This window comes from Phodopus roborovskii, unplaced genomic scaffold, assembly GCF_943737965.1.
Source record: "Phodopus roborovskii unplaced genomic scaffold, PHOROB, whole genome shotgun sequence".
Taxonomy (NCBI): domain Eukaryota; kingdom Metazoa; phylum Chordata; class Mammalia; order Rodentia; family Cricetidae; genus Phodopus; species Phodopus roborovskii.
This window is the reverse complement of record NW_026126461.1, coordinates 17,317,609-17,334,593: the sequence shown is the minus strand read 5'-3', so window position 1 is coordinate 17,334,593 and position 16,985 is coordinate 17,317,609. Positions and strand designations below refer to the sequence as shown.

Here is a 16,985-nt window from a genome sequence, read left to right as displayed (position 1 = left end):
ACAGTCTCAAGGTCGATTGTCCAATGTTGAAGAGGAACCTTGGGTAGCAGTGGTGGTAGTCAGATGTCTCTGTCATTTGTATAGTTTAGGAAATTGCTTGCTCAGCACTTCCTGTTTACTTGGGTAATGTTATATCATCCTCAGGTCTTTGATGGGGTTGAAGACTAGATAGGTATAGTTATCGTCTTCCTTAGTCAGGATAGAAAAGTAAATTATGTGTAAAACTCTAGACTCATGAAGAGAGGATGCTTAATGGAGTATTTTCTCTGAATTTGCCAAATACAAATGGACTAGATATTGTGTATGTAATTCTTACTTGATAATTGTTCTTATTGTGTATAGTTTCATTTGCTAAAATCAATACCTCTCCTCTCTATTTAGACAATACTTGACGATTGTTCTTATTGTATATAGTTTTCTTGTGTTAGAGTTAAAGCCTTCCCTTTTTCTAGATAAAAAGGGGGAAAAGGTATGGAATGAACTTTTTTGTATACTGTGGAGTTGTGTCAGTCTGATTGGTTTAATAAAAAGCTGAACAGGTGATAGCTAGGCAGGATTTCTGGGCAGAGAGGAGAAGAAGGGAGGCAAAATCGATAGCCTCATTAGAGAATAAAATAACCAAGCCATGGAAATGATGAAAAGATATTGGCTAATTTAGGTTATAAGAGCTAGTTAGGAACAAGCTTAAGCCACTGGCCAAGCTATCATAATTAATTACAAGTTCCCATATCATTATAATGGTCCCAACAAAAAGAAAAAGTCCAACTACAGAGGTTTGAAAGCAGCACCCTATAGCCGGAGGCCTTGGGGAGACTATTACTTTACATCCTTACAATCATTGAAATCAGACCCATAATGGCTTTTCTCCATGGAAAATCGCTGTGAATTTGAATTAAAAACTGAGGAAGATGAAGGAGATGACAAGATAGGGAAGCAGAAAAATTATTGGGGGTGGGGGGTCAATGCAATAAATAAAGACATACCTTTACTGTGTGGTCATCAACATCTACAATGGTGGCAACAGGAATTAACTGGGGATTTTGTTTGTCCACAACTTCCAGCTTCATGTTTGGTAAAAAGCCATGTGGAGCCCTCTGCGGAATCACAGTGCAGTAAGTCAATGACAAGCCAGGAAGTCCACTTCCCATTGCCCCGTCCCCAGGATCACGGTTTTGGTGTAAACACGTAGATCTTTTATCAAGCTGGGATTTAGTTTTAAGAGCACATAGGACTTTGTCCATATTTTCAAGTCAGTGTTATAAAAACTTACAAAGAGAAAGAAAGACTTTTGGCCATTTAAGAGAAAGCTGCAAAGCACAAGGAAAGATTCACTTATACATTTATTAATGATCTTTATTAATGATCGCATCAAGTTTTGAAAAGATTCTTACCACAGTTCCTTCATTAGACATTTTCTAAAATATAAAATAAGATAGTGCTTGCTATTCTCACTGCCCATTTAAACTGTGTAGCTTAAGAGGCAATCTGTTTAAAGTCACTCAAACGTGTTTTCTAAACTTAAAATTTCAGGCATCCTTAGAGGCAAGCGCTGAAGCTCAACTTCAACACTCTTAAGTTTATCCACAATATAAGTCAAAGCCACATGCTATTCTTTCGCGATCTCACCTACATTAGGTTTATGTTTTAAAATATTTGGGGTCAGGAGTCCATAGTGATAAACATACAAGCAGTAAAGAAAATAGGATGGGAAACCCATTGGGTCCGGGAAGTCGTTATGGTAAGAAAATTCAACTGTCAAAAGTAAGACCACCCCAACAGCTTTTATAGGCTAGCAGAAGGCTTCACTTCAAAAGCTATTTCACATGAACAGTGTCCATCTGACTTTATGTGAGAAAGGATATTGAGTTCCTCAAGACTAGGAGTGGTAATGGGACAATAAAACTACTGATGTTCAAGTAATAAAAACTTAAGCCAATCTCCAGTATCATCTGGTAAAGCTCGCCACAGCTTATATGGGAGAAACTTTTCTTTTGAAGGCATTATTATACCTACTAAATGGACTATGCCAATATAAATGGGTCTCCGGAAAGAGCTAATTAACTCTCCAAGATCACTGTCCTCTACAAGGAATGTAATTATTTAGTGTTGTAGATGCCAAATATACATACAAGGGCTATTCCAAAATCAGCTAGAGCCTAGAAGTGTCTTTGTAGCTAAATATTTCCATTGTGTTATTTTCTTGAATCTTTCCTCTAGGAAAATCAATGAAGATTTAGGCAAAGGTTGGGAGAAAAGGAAGCTATCAGACATTAGGCATATTTGCTTGCTGAAACCTTAAAACTCTTGTAGTCCTAGACCCCACGGCTTCTTTGTTCTGTGTGCTTCTTACCCTATATCCAGCCATTAAACTCGTTAGTAGAAAAATGAAATAGCATTTTCTTTCAAGTCTTATCTAATTGCCAGAAAACATTCAGTAAATAAAATTATATAAATAAATTAGGATTTCTAATATATAGAGTCCTGATTAAAGATAAACATTTATTCCAAGCACTCCGGAGGCAGAGGCAGAAGGAACTCTGAGTCTGGTCTACATAGAGAACTCCAGGAAAGCCAAGGCAACATATAAACACTGTCTCAAACAATCAGAAACAAACAAACAAACACACAAAAAGAGGTGAGTTTAGTTGGGAGGACACAGAATTTGGAAAGGAAGAGTATTTTAAAACCCACTGATTTCTAACATAAATATACCTAGTAGCGTCACTTGTGTTTTAGAAATTAATTTCTACTCAGTTAACCCCTTAGTAAATAGACATGTATAAATCTGAACTGTAAACACCGGTACTCTCACAATTGCCAGAGCAAATATTGCCTTCATGTAGATAAAACTATGCTTACAAAAGACTCCATATTTCCTCTATTTGACTATGCTACCATCACAATCCAAACACTCACTGGCAAAAGGACATAAGTCAAGAGTTCTCAACTCAGCAGGGCCTGAGAAAAGGGCTTCAAGTTCTCCACCAACAGTGGCTGACAGGGGCTTGTGTTTAGAGCCTCTGGGGTCCTTGCTGGAATGTAGGAGCAACAGCAAATAAACACCAACTTTGTAGCATTAAGGGAAGACAAAGCAAGTTAGCTATGGAATTAGCACCTGAATCATCATCATGTTGAAGCAGGACACTGGGAAGGCGGGCATGCCCCACCCACAAGGAGCTTACTGTGTTGAAAACTCTGGCAGGCACTGCGTTTGCTTGATTGGCTTCCAGATACTCTGTCCAGGAAAACCTGAGACAACACAGAGATCAGAAAATTCCTTAGTAGACCCCAATGTGCTATAGAAGTCTATAATAGTGCCGTTACCTGGGGGCTCACTCCGTCATGTCAGGGTTTTATATAACTTGCCCCGTCTCATGCTGACCTCTGAGAGGACTAAGGCAAGAGTGTGCAAGCATTCATTCACCACTTCATTTATTCATCAAGAACAGGTGGTTTCCTCAGTACTTTGTAGACAACGGATAGACAGGACTGTGTGACTCCCGAGAGCTAAGCTTCTTAGGACTCTGACACAACCTAGAATTATCCATCTGACGCCGTGGCATGAACATGAAGAAGGACGTTGAATCTTTTCAACCCCTCCCATGATTCTATGCCTAGCTGCATGCTATTCTCGCTATTAAATCTGTGTAAGTACTGGGACAATACATGAGGCCAGTGGCAGTGGGTCCGAGATCTGACTCTAATGCACAAGCTGACTAGGTGGAGCCCATTCTATACGGAGAGATGCCTTGCTCAGCCCAGACACGGGGGTGCAGAGAGTGGAGAGGAGCCTTGGTCCTGCCTCAAGGAGATGATGGCACAGACTTAGCTTTCTAGGGGAGGCCTTATCCTCTTCACGAAGCAGATGGGAGATATGGGGGAATAGAGGAGCAAGAGGAGAGGAGGGAGGGGGGACGGGGATTGGAATGTAAAAATAAATTAATAAAAAAATAAAAAGGATCTGTGTAAGTCAATGTTCCAAAATAGCTATATTTACCACTGCATTTTACTTTATTTGTTTTGGGTTTCTGAGACCGGCTTACATAATGTGACCCTAGCGATAATCTTGTGTCCACCTCCTAAGGGTAGGGAGGACTGGAAAGAGGCACATATGGTAACCAGTCTATCACCAATTATAAATATATACATAACAGATGTTCAAATACACATGTACATATTTATATACACAAGTTTGACACGTCTCAAAAGAACCTATTTTTCTGATTTCTTTTGGCTGAGTATTTGGATACTTTTGCGGTCACTGCTCTTTTATTAACCGCCTCTGTCAGAGATGCACTGATATTGTGTCATTCTACTCTTCCGTTCCACTTCAGTAATAAGTAATTAGATTTATTTATCAGTTCTGTCTTTCCCTTTCCTTGTCATTTCAATAATCTTACCCAATTAGTTTTATTTTAAAAGTTGTTCTTACTGAACTGAATAGAAGCATATTTATTTAATTACTTAAAGTATTTCATTTTATGAACCTATCCTTATTGCCCCGATTTCAGTACCAGAAAACTCTATAGATTAGTATGAATAAAGTACTCTTATGCTTATAAAAAAATACAATCCAGTTGAATTATTGTCCACATGTGTAGGAGATATCCCAGGTGATTAATGGTTATGTTTAAATATTTACAATATCAATATTTGTTCCACATGAAGAAACCCAACACATGGGTAAGTCCAGTTTCAGACATTTGATAAGGGAATCCTTGATTATTTTTTTTCCTTCGGACAACTAAGCAGAAACATATTTTAGTCCCTGGTATGTTCGTCTGAAAATACTGGAATCATAAACTGTGAGCACAAGTCCTTAAAGCTCTGACTGCCTGGTCTGGGTAACCTTCCTTTAGGGAAGTATGGCAACCATCAATATACCTATAGCCTATGAAAGACTCAGCACCCATAGGTGTGCCAGAGGACAATGTTAAGATGATGGGCAGCGGTTAAAGGGATCTTCTAATCAGGATAGAGGAAATGCAGATCACAAACACATAAATCGAATGGACAAATTAGCACATTAACATCAACCTCTCTCGTCCAAGTAGCATGAATCATGGGTGATGGCAAGGTATGTACTAGGTAACACCATACAAGTAAAGGAAGCAGTCCATGCTCTGCTTCATATTACAACACCAAGCTTTGTTCTTCCGCGAAGAAGGGGAGACCTGACATCTTCTGTGATTTATCCAAGGGAGAAAACGGGATTATGTGTCTAGTAGCAAGGAAGCCCTGGCTGGCTCCTCTCGTCGTCGTTAACAGCCTGGATTACCCAAAGAAACCCAACAGACACCACTTCTTCATCGCTCTGTTTTGGATTTTGGATGGAACTAAAAAAGTTGTGGCAGCTCATCCCAGCATGCAGGCCTCCAATGGGAAGGTCTCAAACAGAAAATTCGCTGCTAGGGAAGTCTGTGTGTGTGTGTGTGTGTGTGTGTGTGTGTGTGTGTGTGTGTGTGTGTGTGTGCGCGCGCGCGTGGGGAGTGGGGTGAGGCAGTATTCGCTGACCACACAATCAAGCGCTCACTCAGGATCCCACGTCAGCACCATACAACCTAGCATGAGATGTCAGATACAGTCATCGCTATGAAGCCTCCCAGATTTACTTCGCTCTTTAAAGCAACTAACATCAGAACAAAGCTCGCGTATTTATAGCACCACAAGACACCAGAAGCCTTGCATGCATATTCAGCACCACACAATTAGAGAGATTGGGGGAAAATGCCTTCTGGGAAAATAACTAAAGTAAGACTGCTAACAGGCTGTCACCTAGTCACCCACCACTCTGATCTACCCAGGGAGAGTAGTGCCTCTGGAGTTTGTCAAGAAAGACAGTTGGTTGATTTTTTTTTTTTTTCTGTTTTGTTGTTGTTATTGTTTAAGAAAGATTCTCACTAGGTAGCCCAGGCCAGCCACAAAGTCCCAGTTACCCGCCTGTCTTCTGGGTCCTGGTGGGGACTGCCACACCCAGTTCGGGGAGCTCACTTTGTAAGAACTGAGTTAAATCCAATCCAGAATAGAACGAACACAACTCTGTCTAGTGAAATCACCCACAACTGGTGAGTCTGTTCCTGACAGGCTCTGACCTTGCCTGCTGCCTGCTTGTCATGAACTCCTACCATTCAGGGTCAGCTAACCAGCTCTCCCCCAGCTTACCTTAGAATACAAGTCTGTAGCTGTTTTCCCCTCTCATTAACTACATAATATTCCACTGAGTCCCAGAATGCTATGACTGACTATTACGCCAACATTTTACCACGCCTGCTACAGCCCCAGACCCCAGCTGCGCCCCACTCACACTTAAGAAGTGCTTTGTTGCTACCATGTTAATTAATTGATCCCCAACTACCTATGTCAATGGGCTTATTTCCACCAATACAATGATCCTTTGAATTGTAAACAATTAGTTCATCTTGAAACCCTCTCCTTTCATAGCATGAGTTTTGATATTATAATTTAGCTCTCCTAGGAAACTGTGAAATAATTACTGACTACGAGCAATATTTTACACGTTCCTCATACATCTAGGCCGTCTCAGACAATCAGCCAGCTGGTGATTCTGGAGCTACAGGGGAGTGCTGCTGACTTTCCTGCAGAGTAAACTCTAATGTCGCCCTGGGTTTCAAGGATCGCGGTCATAATCTCGGGAAATAACCCTCACTCCCCATTCATTCACAAGTTTTGACGCCAAACTTACAGTTTTTAAGTGCAGAAATAAACACACATTCTTGCTGTGTTCCTTTCTAAATGCAACCACATATAAATGAAGACATTTACAATTTTTATTACATTTTTATGTATGTACTTTGTGGCTATAAGGGAAGGTGGGAGGACCTCCCTACTGGCACGTGTGGCGGAGATCAAAGGGGTCATCCATTGTCTTCTTTCACCCTTGGTGACCTGGGGACCCAGCTCATGCCACCAGGCTGGGTGTTGGGTATCTTTACCTGATGAGCTAGCTAAATGGCCCCGATAAAGGCATGTTTAAAGGAATGCTTAACAACAGAGAAAGTGTCAAATTAATTGCAAAGAATGCACACAAGCCACTGAAGAGGCAGGGAATGTGAGAATTCTTGTATGTGCATAGGCAACCATCTGGGACTAGCTAATCCTGTAGAGCATAGAACGCCAAAGGCCCAAGGTGTGCTCTTCTGGGAAGAAACTTGCTCAGTAGTTTCTGGGCACCTCTGCAGTTAGGTACAGTTCTCTGACTGCTGCTCACTAATGAAAGTAAGTCGGAGGACGCACAAGTCACTTCTGAGTTAGCCATAAAGCCTCCCAGCCACCATGTGTAACCACCAGATCAGAACATTCCCAGGACCCTGAGATGTATCAGCCCCAGAGGAAGAGCAAAACAAAACACACACACACACACCAAAATCCACCACTAGCCCATATCACACATGTCTGAAAAGCAATTAATGTGTGAAAGAAAGACATTAAGATTTTGAAGCGGTCTAATACACTAGGAAGTTCACAGTCGCCAGCAAAAAGGGACTCGTGACAGTGTTTTTACATAGAAGGAAAATTGACTGGCTAGGAGGGAGAAACAGAAGGCAACAAAAATAGCAAGTTTTGTGGCTGAAGTACTATAAACAAAATGCTATTTAAGCAAAGTAATAAGTTAATTAAAGCACAACTAATACCATGATATAAAGTCACAGTGAAAGTAGATTAAGAGCCCGTGGGTTATGTCAGCAAATGCTTCAGGAAGCATGGAACGCAGGGCAGTAGATGAAAACTGACTTAAGAGTCCTGAGAAAGCCCTGATATGGCTAGTGATGGGTTTTGGGGTGTGTGTGTGTGTGTGTGTGTGTGTGTGTGTGTGTGTGTGTGTGTGTGTGTGTTGTTTTACTCTTCCTCTGGGGCTATGTTATGTCTGTGATTTTGAGTTCTGCTACAGGGGATTTGGGTGGTTGAGGGTAGGTCAAGATGACTACTTGTTTTGTGATATTCTTTCTTGTTGCGTTTTATACACCAGTTAGAATGGTTTGCCTTCTGGTTATAACTTCCCTCTCTTCCAACTTTATTTGGTTGTCTTGCTTTCTATAAATCATCCTATTGGAAAGTCTACATGAAGTTCAACTGTGGAGACTAGAAAATCTCATTGATTCCTGGCTGGGATCCCTGAGATGATCTGTGTTGGCGATGTGAAGGCATGACTACTCGGCCACACATTTCCTGCCAGGTTGTCTCAGGAGGGTCAAATCCCCATCACACACTGAGTTCCATGAACCAGCTGGGGCTAAAGTCAACGTTCTCATCCCACAGGGTATTCTGTGAGAACTGGAGTCAAAACCAGGAAAGACACACTCAAGAGAGCAATGATGACATGAATGCTATTGGGTGACTACGGATCCATCACATTGAAGGCCCACTCCACAGAAGAAATGTATAGAACAGCTATAACTTTGACCAAGACCCTGTTGTTGAGGAGTTCACAGGCCCCAGAGGTGAACCGATCATTAATTTTGCTAGATAGACATGGTATTAAGTCACCTTCTCAATGAGTCTCTACAGCTGTATATTAGTGCAGCTCTAAGTCCTCATCAGTGTAACATTTTTATGTAGTAGAATATAGAATTTTCAACTATAAACGGGACATTAATATCATACCCCAAAGATCTGGAGCATCAAGGACAACCAGGTAGACATTGAGAGCCAAGAGCAGGGGGTACTGTGATAAAACAATGTCTTGCAGGTGTGAAATCACTGCAGAGCTATGGCTCTCTACCAAACCTGTCAGTCTTCCAGCATGGGGTTGGAAAGCTCATGAATCGTTAACTTTCCTTAATTATCTACTCATTTGTGATGGGAGCTAGGATAGGAAGAAGCAATTTTATTTAGGAGAAGACTCAGTGATTCAGTTTTATTTAGTCTCTAGTAGGTCAGTTATGGTACAGTCGAAGTGTAGACGAGGACAGTATGAATTAGATCCAGTGAACTATCAAACGAAAAAGAGAGAGAAAGAGAGAGAGGGGGGTTGGGGAGAGACCCACAAAGTTGGGAAGGGGTGGTAGACGGAGGGCAGTTCTAAGAGGTGTTAGAGAAAAGATTGGGGGTGTATATGATCAATGTACATTCTAAGAATGTGTGGAATTCTAAAACAATTAATAAAATACTATATTAAAAATGCACACCCAATAATTCATTCTAGTATAGTAAGATTTGTCCCACGAATACAAGATTGCTATAGCACGAGAATCGGTCAATATGATAATATCAAATTAATAGAATGAAGACCATCTTTTTTAAGAATTTAAGCTAAAAACAAAAAGAAGTTCTTTCATCTGATCAAACCCATAGTGACTAATCATATTTAATTGTGAAAGACTGAGATCTTTTTCCTAAAATTGGGAGGAAAGAACCTGGCCTCTACCAGTTTTCACTACCAGGGCTAAAATGGACAAGAAACAAAAGTAACTCAGAATCCACAGGAACAAATCAAAGTACCTTCACCCACATGTGGTGAGATTTCGCAGACAGAAAATCATAAGGCATGCCCTACGAGAGCAATAGACTGATTCAGGAAAACTCAATAAGAGGAAGCAAGCTGTGTTTTAATACTAACACTACACAATCAAAAAATAAAATCAATAAAAAGTTCATTTTTAACGGGATAAAAATAAAAGAACAGTCTTGAGAGACAGGACAAGAAAACAACATGCCATATGGAAACGCACAAAAATATTTCAACAAACTGTGAGGGAACAGAATCCAGAAACACGTTAAGAGAATGGAATAAAATAATCAGGTAATTTCCCCCCAAAGAATGCAACTATGATTCTTCATAGGAAAATCAGTCAAGGGAATTATTACAGGCAAGGACAAAGGAGACAAACAATAAAACCATCTCTCAGGAAAAAAAAAAAATTGAATGACGTCAGCATGGGGGCGGGGCCTGCTTTGTCTTATGTGGGAAGGGGGTGGTGCAAGCAGTTGGGGGCGGGGCCTGCTTTGTCTTATGCGGGAAGGGGGTGGTGCACAGCAGTTGGGGGCGGGGCCTGCTTTGTCTTATGCGGGAAGGGGGCGGTGCACAGCAGTGGTAGGGGGTGGGTGTGCAAGTGTTCAGGATGCATTAGTGAAAGAGACCAGGAGAAAAGGAAATCCCCTTAGCTCAAGACGAGCAAATACCAAAACTTAAAACTAGCATCGTTTCGAGCGTTGCACTGCAGATGTTTCAACTCGATAACAATGCCAAAGTAAGTTCAGAAAACAATTCTATGTATAATAGAACCTAAATTAAAAAAAATAAAAATAAAAAAGCTACAAGCTAGAAAGCATTACAGGAAAAAAAAAAAAAGAAATGAAAGAAAGCCTAAATAAATTGCAAACATCTCATCTTTATGGATCAGAAAACTCAGCAATAAACATGGTATTTTCCAAGGCAACCTACAGATTTAATTCAACCCTATCAGAATGATAAGTTATTTCTCATGAAAAAGCCAATCCTCAAGCTCATATGAGCGGTAAAGGGTCCCCATAAACAAGAGTCTTCAAAAAGAGGAGTAAATTTGAAGAATTTACAATTGCTAGTTGCAAAATGGATTATTACAAAGTGCTGGTACTGGCAAATGGATAAAAATACTGCTTATGTTTCTTTTGCATTGGGATATTGCACTGTAATGTGGTATTTGCATTTGGTTAATGCCACAGAAGCTGTGACTCCAGAAATGAACCCAATCTTCTATGATAAATGTAGTGTCAAAAACATTGCACTATTGAAAGGGGGGCGGAAATGGTGTTTGGAAACCAGACAACATATTCAAAAGAACTAATGCAACCCCTGCCTTGTGTCATAGGCTACGACTCATTAAACCCAAATCAATGACTTAAATGTGAAGAGCTAGAAATGTAAAGTCCACAGTTAATATTTTGATCTGAAATTTGACAATAAATTCTCAGACTTAACACTAAAACCAAGAGGCACAAAAAAACAAGATAATGTAAATATTGCATATTGGAGGATGTGGTCCGGGAGTGGTCCCAGGCTTCTAAGGATGGTCTGCAGATTGGCATAGTAAAAAGCGGTCAGATCTTTGAGATGCAAGGTTTAGTAAAATATTTGTGAGCCACTGGGTCATGAGATGCTCTCTAGGGACCAGCTGAGTTCCTTCTTGGGGGCTGTTTTAAAAGGATAAGGCCTGACCTCGACTTTCCTCTCTCTGCCCTTGCTCAGACTATGGCCATTTGTTTCCACTTACCTCCCAACCATTGTCAACTGCCATCCATCCCCTGACATAGCATGGCACAACCCTTAACAGAAGCGAACTGACCCGGATTCCATACCATTAAGGCTCCAAAACTCTGCACAGACTTTTGTTTTCTTTAAAAAGTTATCTTCCTCAAACATCCCATCATAGAAACACAAAATAAACACAAAGAGCAATGTGAAAAAAGTCTGAAAATGTGGGTTGGGAGAATGCCTCAGAGGTAAGAGCACTTGCTGCTCTCCTAGAGGCCAAACTCCAGTTTGCTTCCTGGCAGCCTGTAACTTTAGTTCCAGGAAATCAGACACTCTCCTCTGGACTCTGAAGGGATCTGCAAGCATGTGGCATATACTCACAAAGACACACAGATACACACTGAAAACAAAAACAAATCTGTTTAAAAGAACGTTAAAACAAAGTGTTTGACGTGAAATAAAGCATGTGTGAAGCCACCTGCCTGACTTCTACACACTCACCCACTCAGAATACGCCAACTTTTAGACAACAGTGGCATAATATTTGAATGTGAAATGGTGAAAACTCAAGGCGGTTTAACATGGATGAAGAATTTGAACAGACATTTCTCCTAAGGAAATACACAGATGGTGAACGAGCACCTGAGAAGCCATCCAGCGGAAGCAACTGACAAAACGGCTCAAACCCAACCACCTTGAGATTCTGCTTCAGAACCAGCAGGATAATGTTTTATAAAAAGGAGAAAACAGAGACCTATTCAGTGTGGCCACATTGGAAAGAGAGACAGAGATCCAATGACCCCGCCCCCCCCCAGGCGCCAAGTCCATCTTTTGGATCCTGAAGTAAGATCAAAGTTAAGCCAAAAATACAAATGCTTGAACAGTCAGCCTTTAGTCCAACTCACCAGTGACCCAAGGCTCTCTGGGGCTCAGTCTTTCCGTAAGGCGCTCTGACGAGCTGTTGGAACTGCGTAAAATCCATTTCTGAGAGACAACGTTCCCCTCAGGCTCACACCTTATTCTTCTCTCAGCACCAGATAATTTTAACAAAAAAGCAGAACATAGAAAAGGGTAGCAAAAATGTAGGGACACAAAATAGCACAGATCCTCTGTAAAAGTCTCTCAAATATTAAAGATGAAATCGGCACGTGTGATCCAGCCACACCCCTACTGGGTATATAAATACATAAAGAGAATGAAGACACATGTACAAACAGAAAACTAAGCACAATGCTTCCTCAACATTATATGAGCCATAGGTTCAAACATTCATCAACAGACAGGCATACAAACACCGTGGTAGAATATTCAACCATGAGAAGCAGCTACTGCTTACTCATAATATTCTTGCTATTGTTGCATAGTCTGCGTATTAGTTTGCAATCGTTCGCAGCTGGGTAGGACTACTGATGACCTTTCTTCCATAGGGGTACACATGGCACCTACCAACACAAGGATGAATCTTCCAGGATGATACTACCTTATTTATCTTGTCCTAGGACTTAGTATCGAGTTCTCTAGGCAAAAATAAATAAATAAATAAATAAATAAATAAAAATAAAAAACAAAACAAAACCATGGCACTAGCCTGCATTATTGGGAAAATCTAGGGAGCCCCCCAGTGACCAGCAACTTGAAAAGCAGTCCATATCTACCCCATGTGCATTAATCTTGGCTCCCTGTGGTGTCTAGGAGAGGTGTAACCTCTTCATAGGTAAAAATTTATATTCCATGGTAAGTATAGGTGTTAGTCATTTTTCTATTGCTGTGAAGACGTATCATAAACAAGGCAATTCTTATGAAAGAAAGCAAGTAATTGGGGTTGTCTTACAGTTTCAGATGGTGGAGACCATTGTGGCATGTAGACAGCTGTTACTCTAGTTATATAAGGAGATAGTCTTTCCATATCTTCTTCATGTCTCCCTGTTCAGTTCTTAGACATGGATGGGATTCTGAGATTCAATGCTTACTGAACACAGTTCCATCAAATGAAAAATGTATCATCTACTCCCCACAGACCAATGAAATTTCCAAATATCACCATTTTAAAAGTAATAAAGGTTATGTACTTTAGCACACACACACATACACACACAAAATGTTTAATTTGATAATGGGATTCAAAGCTAGTATTGTTTTCAAAGTTTAAAGAATTATTGTTATGGAAAGTATAGATACCGATTCAAATGATTTTAATGCTTATGTATTTCTAGCAGAAAATATGGGTTATGGTTAACGTAACCCTATCTTTTATATGAAATAGCTATAATTAGCCAGTTGGGAGCTTTGAGATACTGGGGACTGTGTGTATCTCTTTGTCTTTCACTGGATTCTATTTTTAAGGCAATCTCATATCAGTCAAGTCAACATCCTTGACATACAAATATATGAGGGCCATATAATACTAGTATCAAGACCAGGAAAGTGAAACTTATTTCAATAAGAAGTGCACTTGGTATAGGTCCCTCAGTGGGTGGGGCCCAGCTGGGACACAAAGCAGAGGAGGAAGAGCCCAGTCCTGGCTTCTGCCCTGTATCATCCTGTTCCCAAGTGTCCACTCACTACTGGAGACAGAGAACGGCTGAGCATTTAATTCTCACTCTCCACTGAGGGTTCACTGAGTTCCTTGGGATGCAGAAGCAGGAGGAGTCTACTCCAGCCAACTCTGGTATGTACTGCAACCCTGAATCTGCAGAAATGCCTCTTCTGTTCTCTCCACGCTTACACACAACTGCACTACACAGGTGACAGGATCCCCCTGGAGGGCCTGCTCGCTTCTAAACACCAAACTTAAGCTTAAGAAACTGATGTCTTGCAAGCAAAAATATTCATAAGGGATATTTCAAATAAGTTTTAGCAGGCTTAGTTTAAGTTTTCTGTATTTAATTGCAATGCTAAAAGTCGGGGGTAGGGGGGGAGAAGCAAAGCAAAACAAAATAAAAATCTATATGCCCAGGAGAGACTGTGATAAATTAAGTTAGGAAAGGTAAGGGCAATTAAGATATTTTTCAATTCATGAGGATTAAAATATAACAGCATAGAAAGCAAATTTTAAGGAACTTAAACTCAGGGAAGAATGGGATTTGCCGGAAAGAGTATGGTACTCATGGCGCTTCTGCTTCTGAATAACTTCTTAGGAGCATTTTGCAATCTATAGGCCTTCAAGTAATCCATCCAAACAATTTTACCTTTCCTATAACCTAAATAAGTACACACTATTCAAAATACCCGCATGACATCATCACATATATTTTAAATATATTATTATTCCTAGTTTTAATCTTCTGTTATATATTCAGTAGCTCATCACGAGTGATTTATATTAAAATCTCTAAATTGCTTTCATGTTTTTTAAATGTCTTAAGTTCAAAGTTGTTGACTGTAGTCTCCATAATATACGTCGGTCCCCACAGATGATTAATGTCCACTGAGATACAGCATTGCCCCATGTCACCCTGTCCTGCTGAGGCTTTTAAGGACAGGGAAAAGGGTAAGTCTAGTGTCCCAACATGGCTGACACTCACCAGAAAGCCATGACACAAAGACAAAGAGAAGCCCTGATGCTTTAGTAGTTCAGATGTCCCGATGCTTGGGGGAAATTAGGAACCCCTTCGTAATCCAAATGTCACCCCGGGCTCAATACCCAGCTCTGCCAAATTCAAAGGCCATTTGGCAGGTCAAAAATGTCTTATCTTCCCATCCATGTGATCTGTGTGAACGAGAATTTCTGGGAAGAAGCCGTGTCTGCACAGACTGTCCGATTGGCTCCTTGGATTTTGGTACTGTGGGGAGGTTGGAATGTTGCAAGTTCAGAGGCTAGTTACGTTATCTCGGGGTAGTACTAACAATCTGTAACAGCCATTCCCTGCCCACCTCTGCATTGGAACAAAATCCCTGTAACTAATAGATAAAATCCTTTTGGAATCTATTAACTTAGCAGACCACTAGCTTCCAACAACCCCGGAAGGTAAACATGCCATCAGATGGCATCTTGGGCCCATTGGAGAGGCTTCCCCACCATGGTGTGCCTGCCACTCTGATTTACCCGCCAATGCATTGTAAACTTGCCTTACTTGTGGCTTTCTTTGTTCTATAAAACTATGAAAACGTCATGAAATTGCTTCCACGTTGAAGCACGGCATTCGGAGGTAACTTAGATATGTGTTCCTAGGCCATGGTCATTACAAACGGCTCCAGAAAAAACCCATCTCTCATTCCATTTAAGGTGAAAGATGTGATTTCTACATCGACAGCTGAAGTGGCCTCAGTTACCCAGGCTCAGTATTTTCTTACTGAATCGACACGCCGAATTCTTTGAAGAGTTCAAGACTACATTGACCCGCTAAGCTTTACATTTCCACCATGGCTCCCCACCAGTCTCTCTGAATGGCACCCTAGCCAAACACCCAGCCCACTCTGGGACCTCAGCTGGGGGTTCTGTTCTTGCCTGGGGGGCCAAGCTGCTTTCTCATTGTGTCAAAATGTCTTGTACCCTGTGACTTCAGAGAGGGCTGCAACTGGAGCAGTATCCTGGGGTGGCATCAGTCCTCCCTCCTCTGAAGGACAGAGAGCCTGAGGCTTTGTATCTGCTGTCGTTCAGTACCGAGCACCAGTACACACTAAAGGGTCTATAATGTATGTATGTATGTATGTATGTATGTATGTATGTATACACACACACATATATATATATACATATATCATATTAACCATAATTTCCTAGTCAAAATATTTGACTTAGAAAAACATACAAGCTTTTCTTTTACACTCATCCCCAAGGTACTGTCATGGTCTTAGTCTCTTTGGAGATGGAAATTTCCATTTGGAAAATCAATTCACACCCAGCTCCCACGTTAGTGTTTCATGCGAAGGTGTTAAAATAAACAATGCCCTCCCTCGGATGGACAAATGCTCCCCTGCTCACCCTTTGGGATGTGCAATTCATGGTTGGTCCTTTTACACCACCCCACTGGGTGAATGCCTGGGGAACCGGCGTTGGTCCAAAAATCATGGGAGCTCAAATAATCATCAAAATGCAGGCTCAGCCGGTAACCACACACCTGAAACCGAGGGAGTTCACAATCGTTCATCACGTGTCATGTAACTGAAATGGGTTCAAACACTGGCAAAATAAATATCCAAATGTTTAGTTGACATCATCATTGTGAACCAATCATTCGTCTGTGGGTCCAAACACTTTCATCAGAGAGCAAATATATATGTGATATGATATATGGCTAAATCAAGATGATTCTGAAGGGGCTCTTTTTGCAAAAATAATAACCTTCAGACATATTTAGGAGTCTGGGGTCAAAAAATGTTTTTAATTGACTGTTAATACTCCTGCTAGAAAATTTACTGTCTGCTGGTGGGCTTAATTCCTACCTCAAAGAGTTAAGCCTCAGATAATGAACGACTTTAACACACAGAGCCAGTGTATTTAACACAGAAAATAATGACAGTCTGAGAAATACTTCCTCCAGATATTCTGTACAAGTCTAACAGCCATTATTGTCACATAGGACATGTCACTATGACTTCTCAGTTCGATGCTTTTATAAATTTAGACATCTTTCATTGATTTAATAACATATTGAATAAACATTATGTTTTAATATCCATCTGTTTTCATCAATGGCAGTCTTCTGTATATAATTTTCATAAAGTGAGTGTATTGAAATGAATATATATTCATTAGCTAACCTATGAGTAATAATGTCACTGTAATAGGTAGAGATAGCATTGTGGCATTCTTAGACTACTATCGACTTTAGTAAGATCTATTTTTCAGGTA

General features: G+C 40.6%; 1 protein-coding gene across 1 annotated transcript in view; it reads right to left on the bottom strand.

Moving 5' to 3' along the window:
- L3mbtl4 (L3MBTL histone methyl-lysine binding protein 4) overlaps positions 1 to 16,985 on the bottom strand; it is a 317,660-nt gene that overhangs the window by 195,651 nt on the left and 105,024 nt on the right. The window contains exons 4-8 of the mRNA XM_051190683.1: positions 16,116 to 16,251; positions 14,296 to 14,391; positions 12,097 to 12,175; positions 3,183 to 3,249; positions 984 to 1,094 (exon numbers count right to left, since the gene is read on the bottom strand). Coding sequence (XP_051046640.1) covers positions 984 to 1,094; positions 3,183 to 3,249; positions 12,097 to 12,175; positions 14,296 to 14,391; positions 16,116 to 16,251 — 489 coding nt within the window. The remainder of the gene's footprint in view (positions 1 to 983; positions 1,095 to 3,182; positions 3,250 to 12,096; positions 12,176 to 14,295; positions 14,392 to 16,115; positions 16,252 to 16,985) is intronic.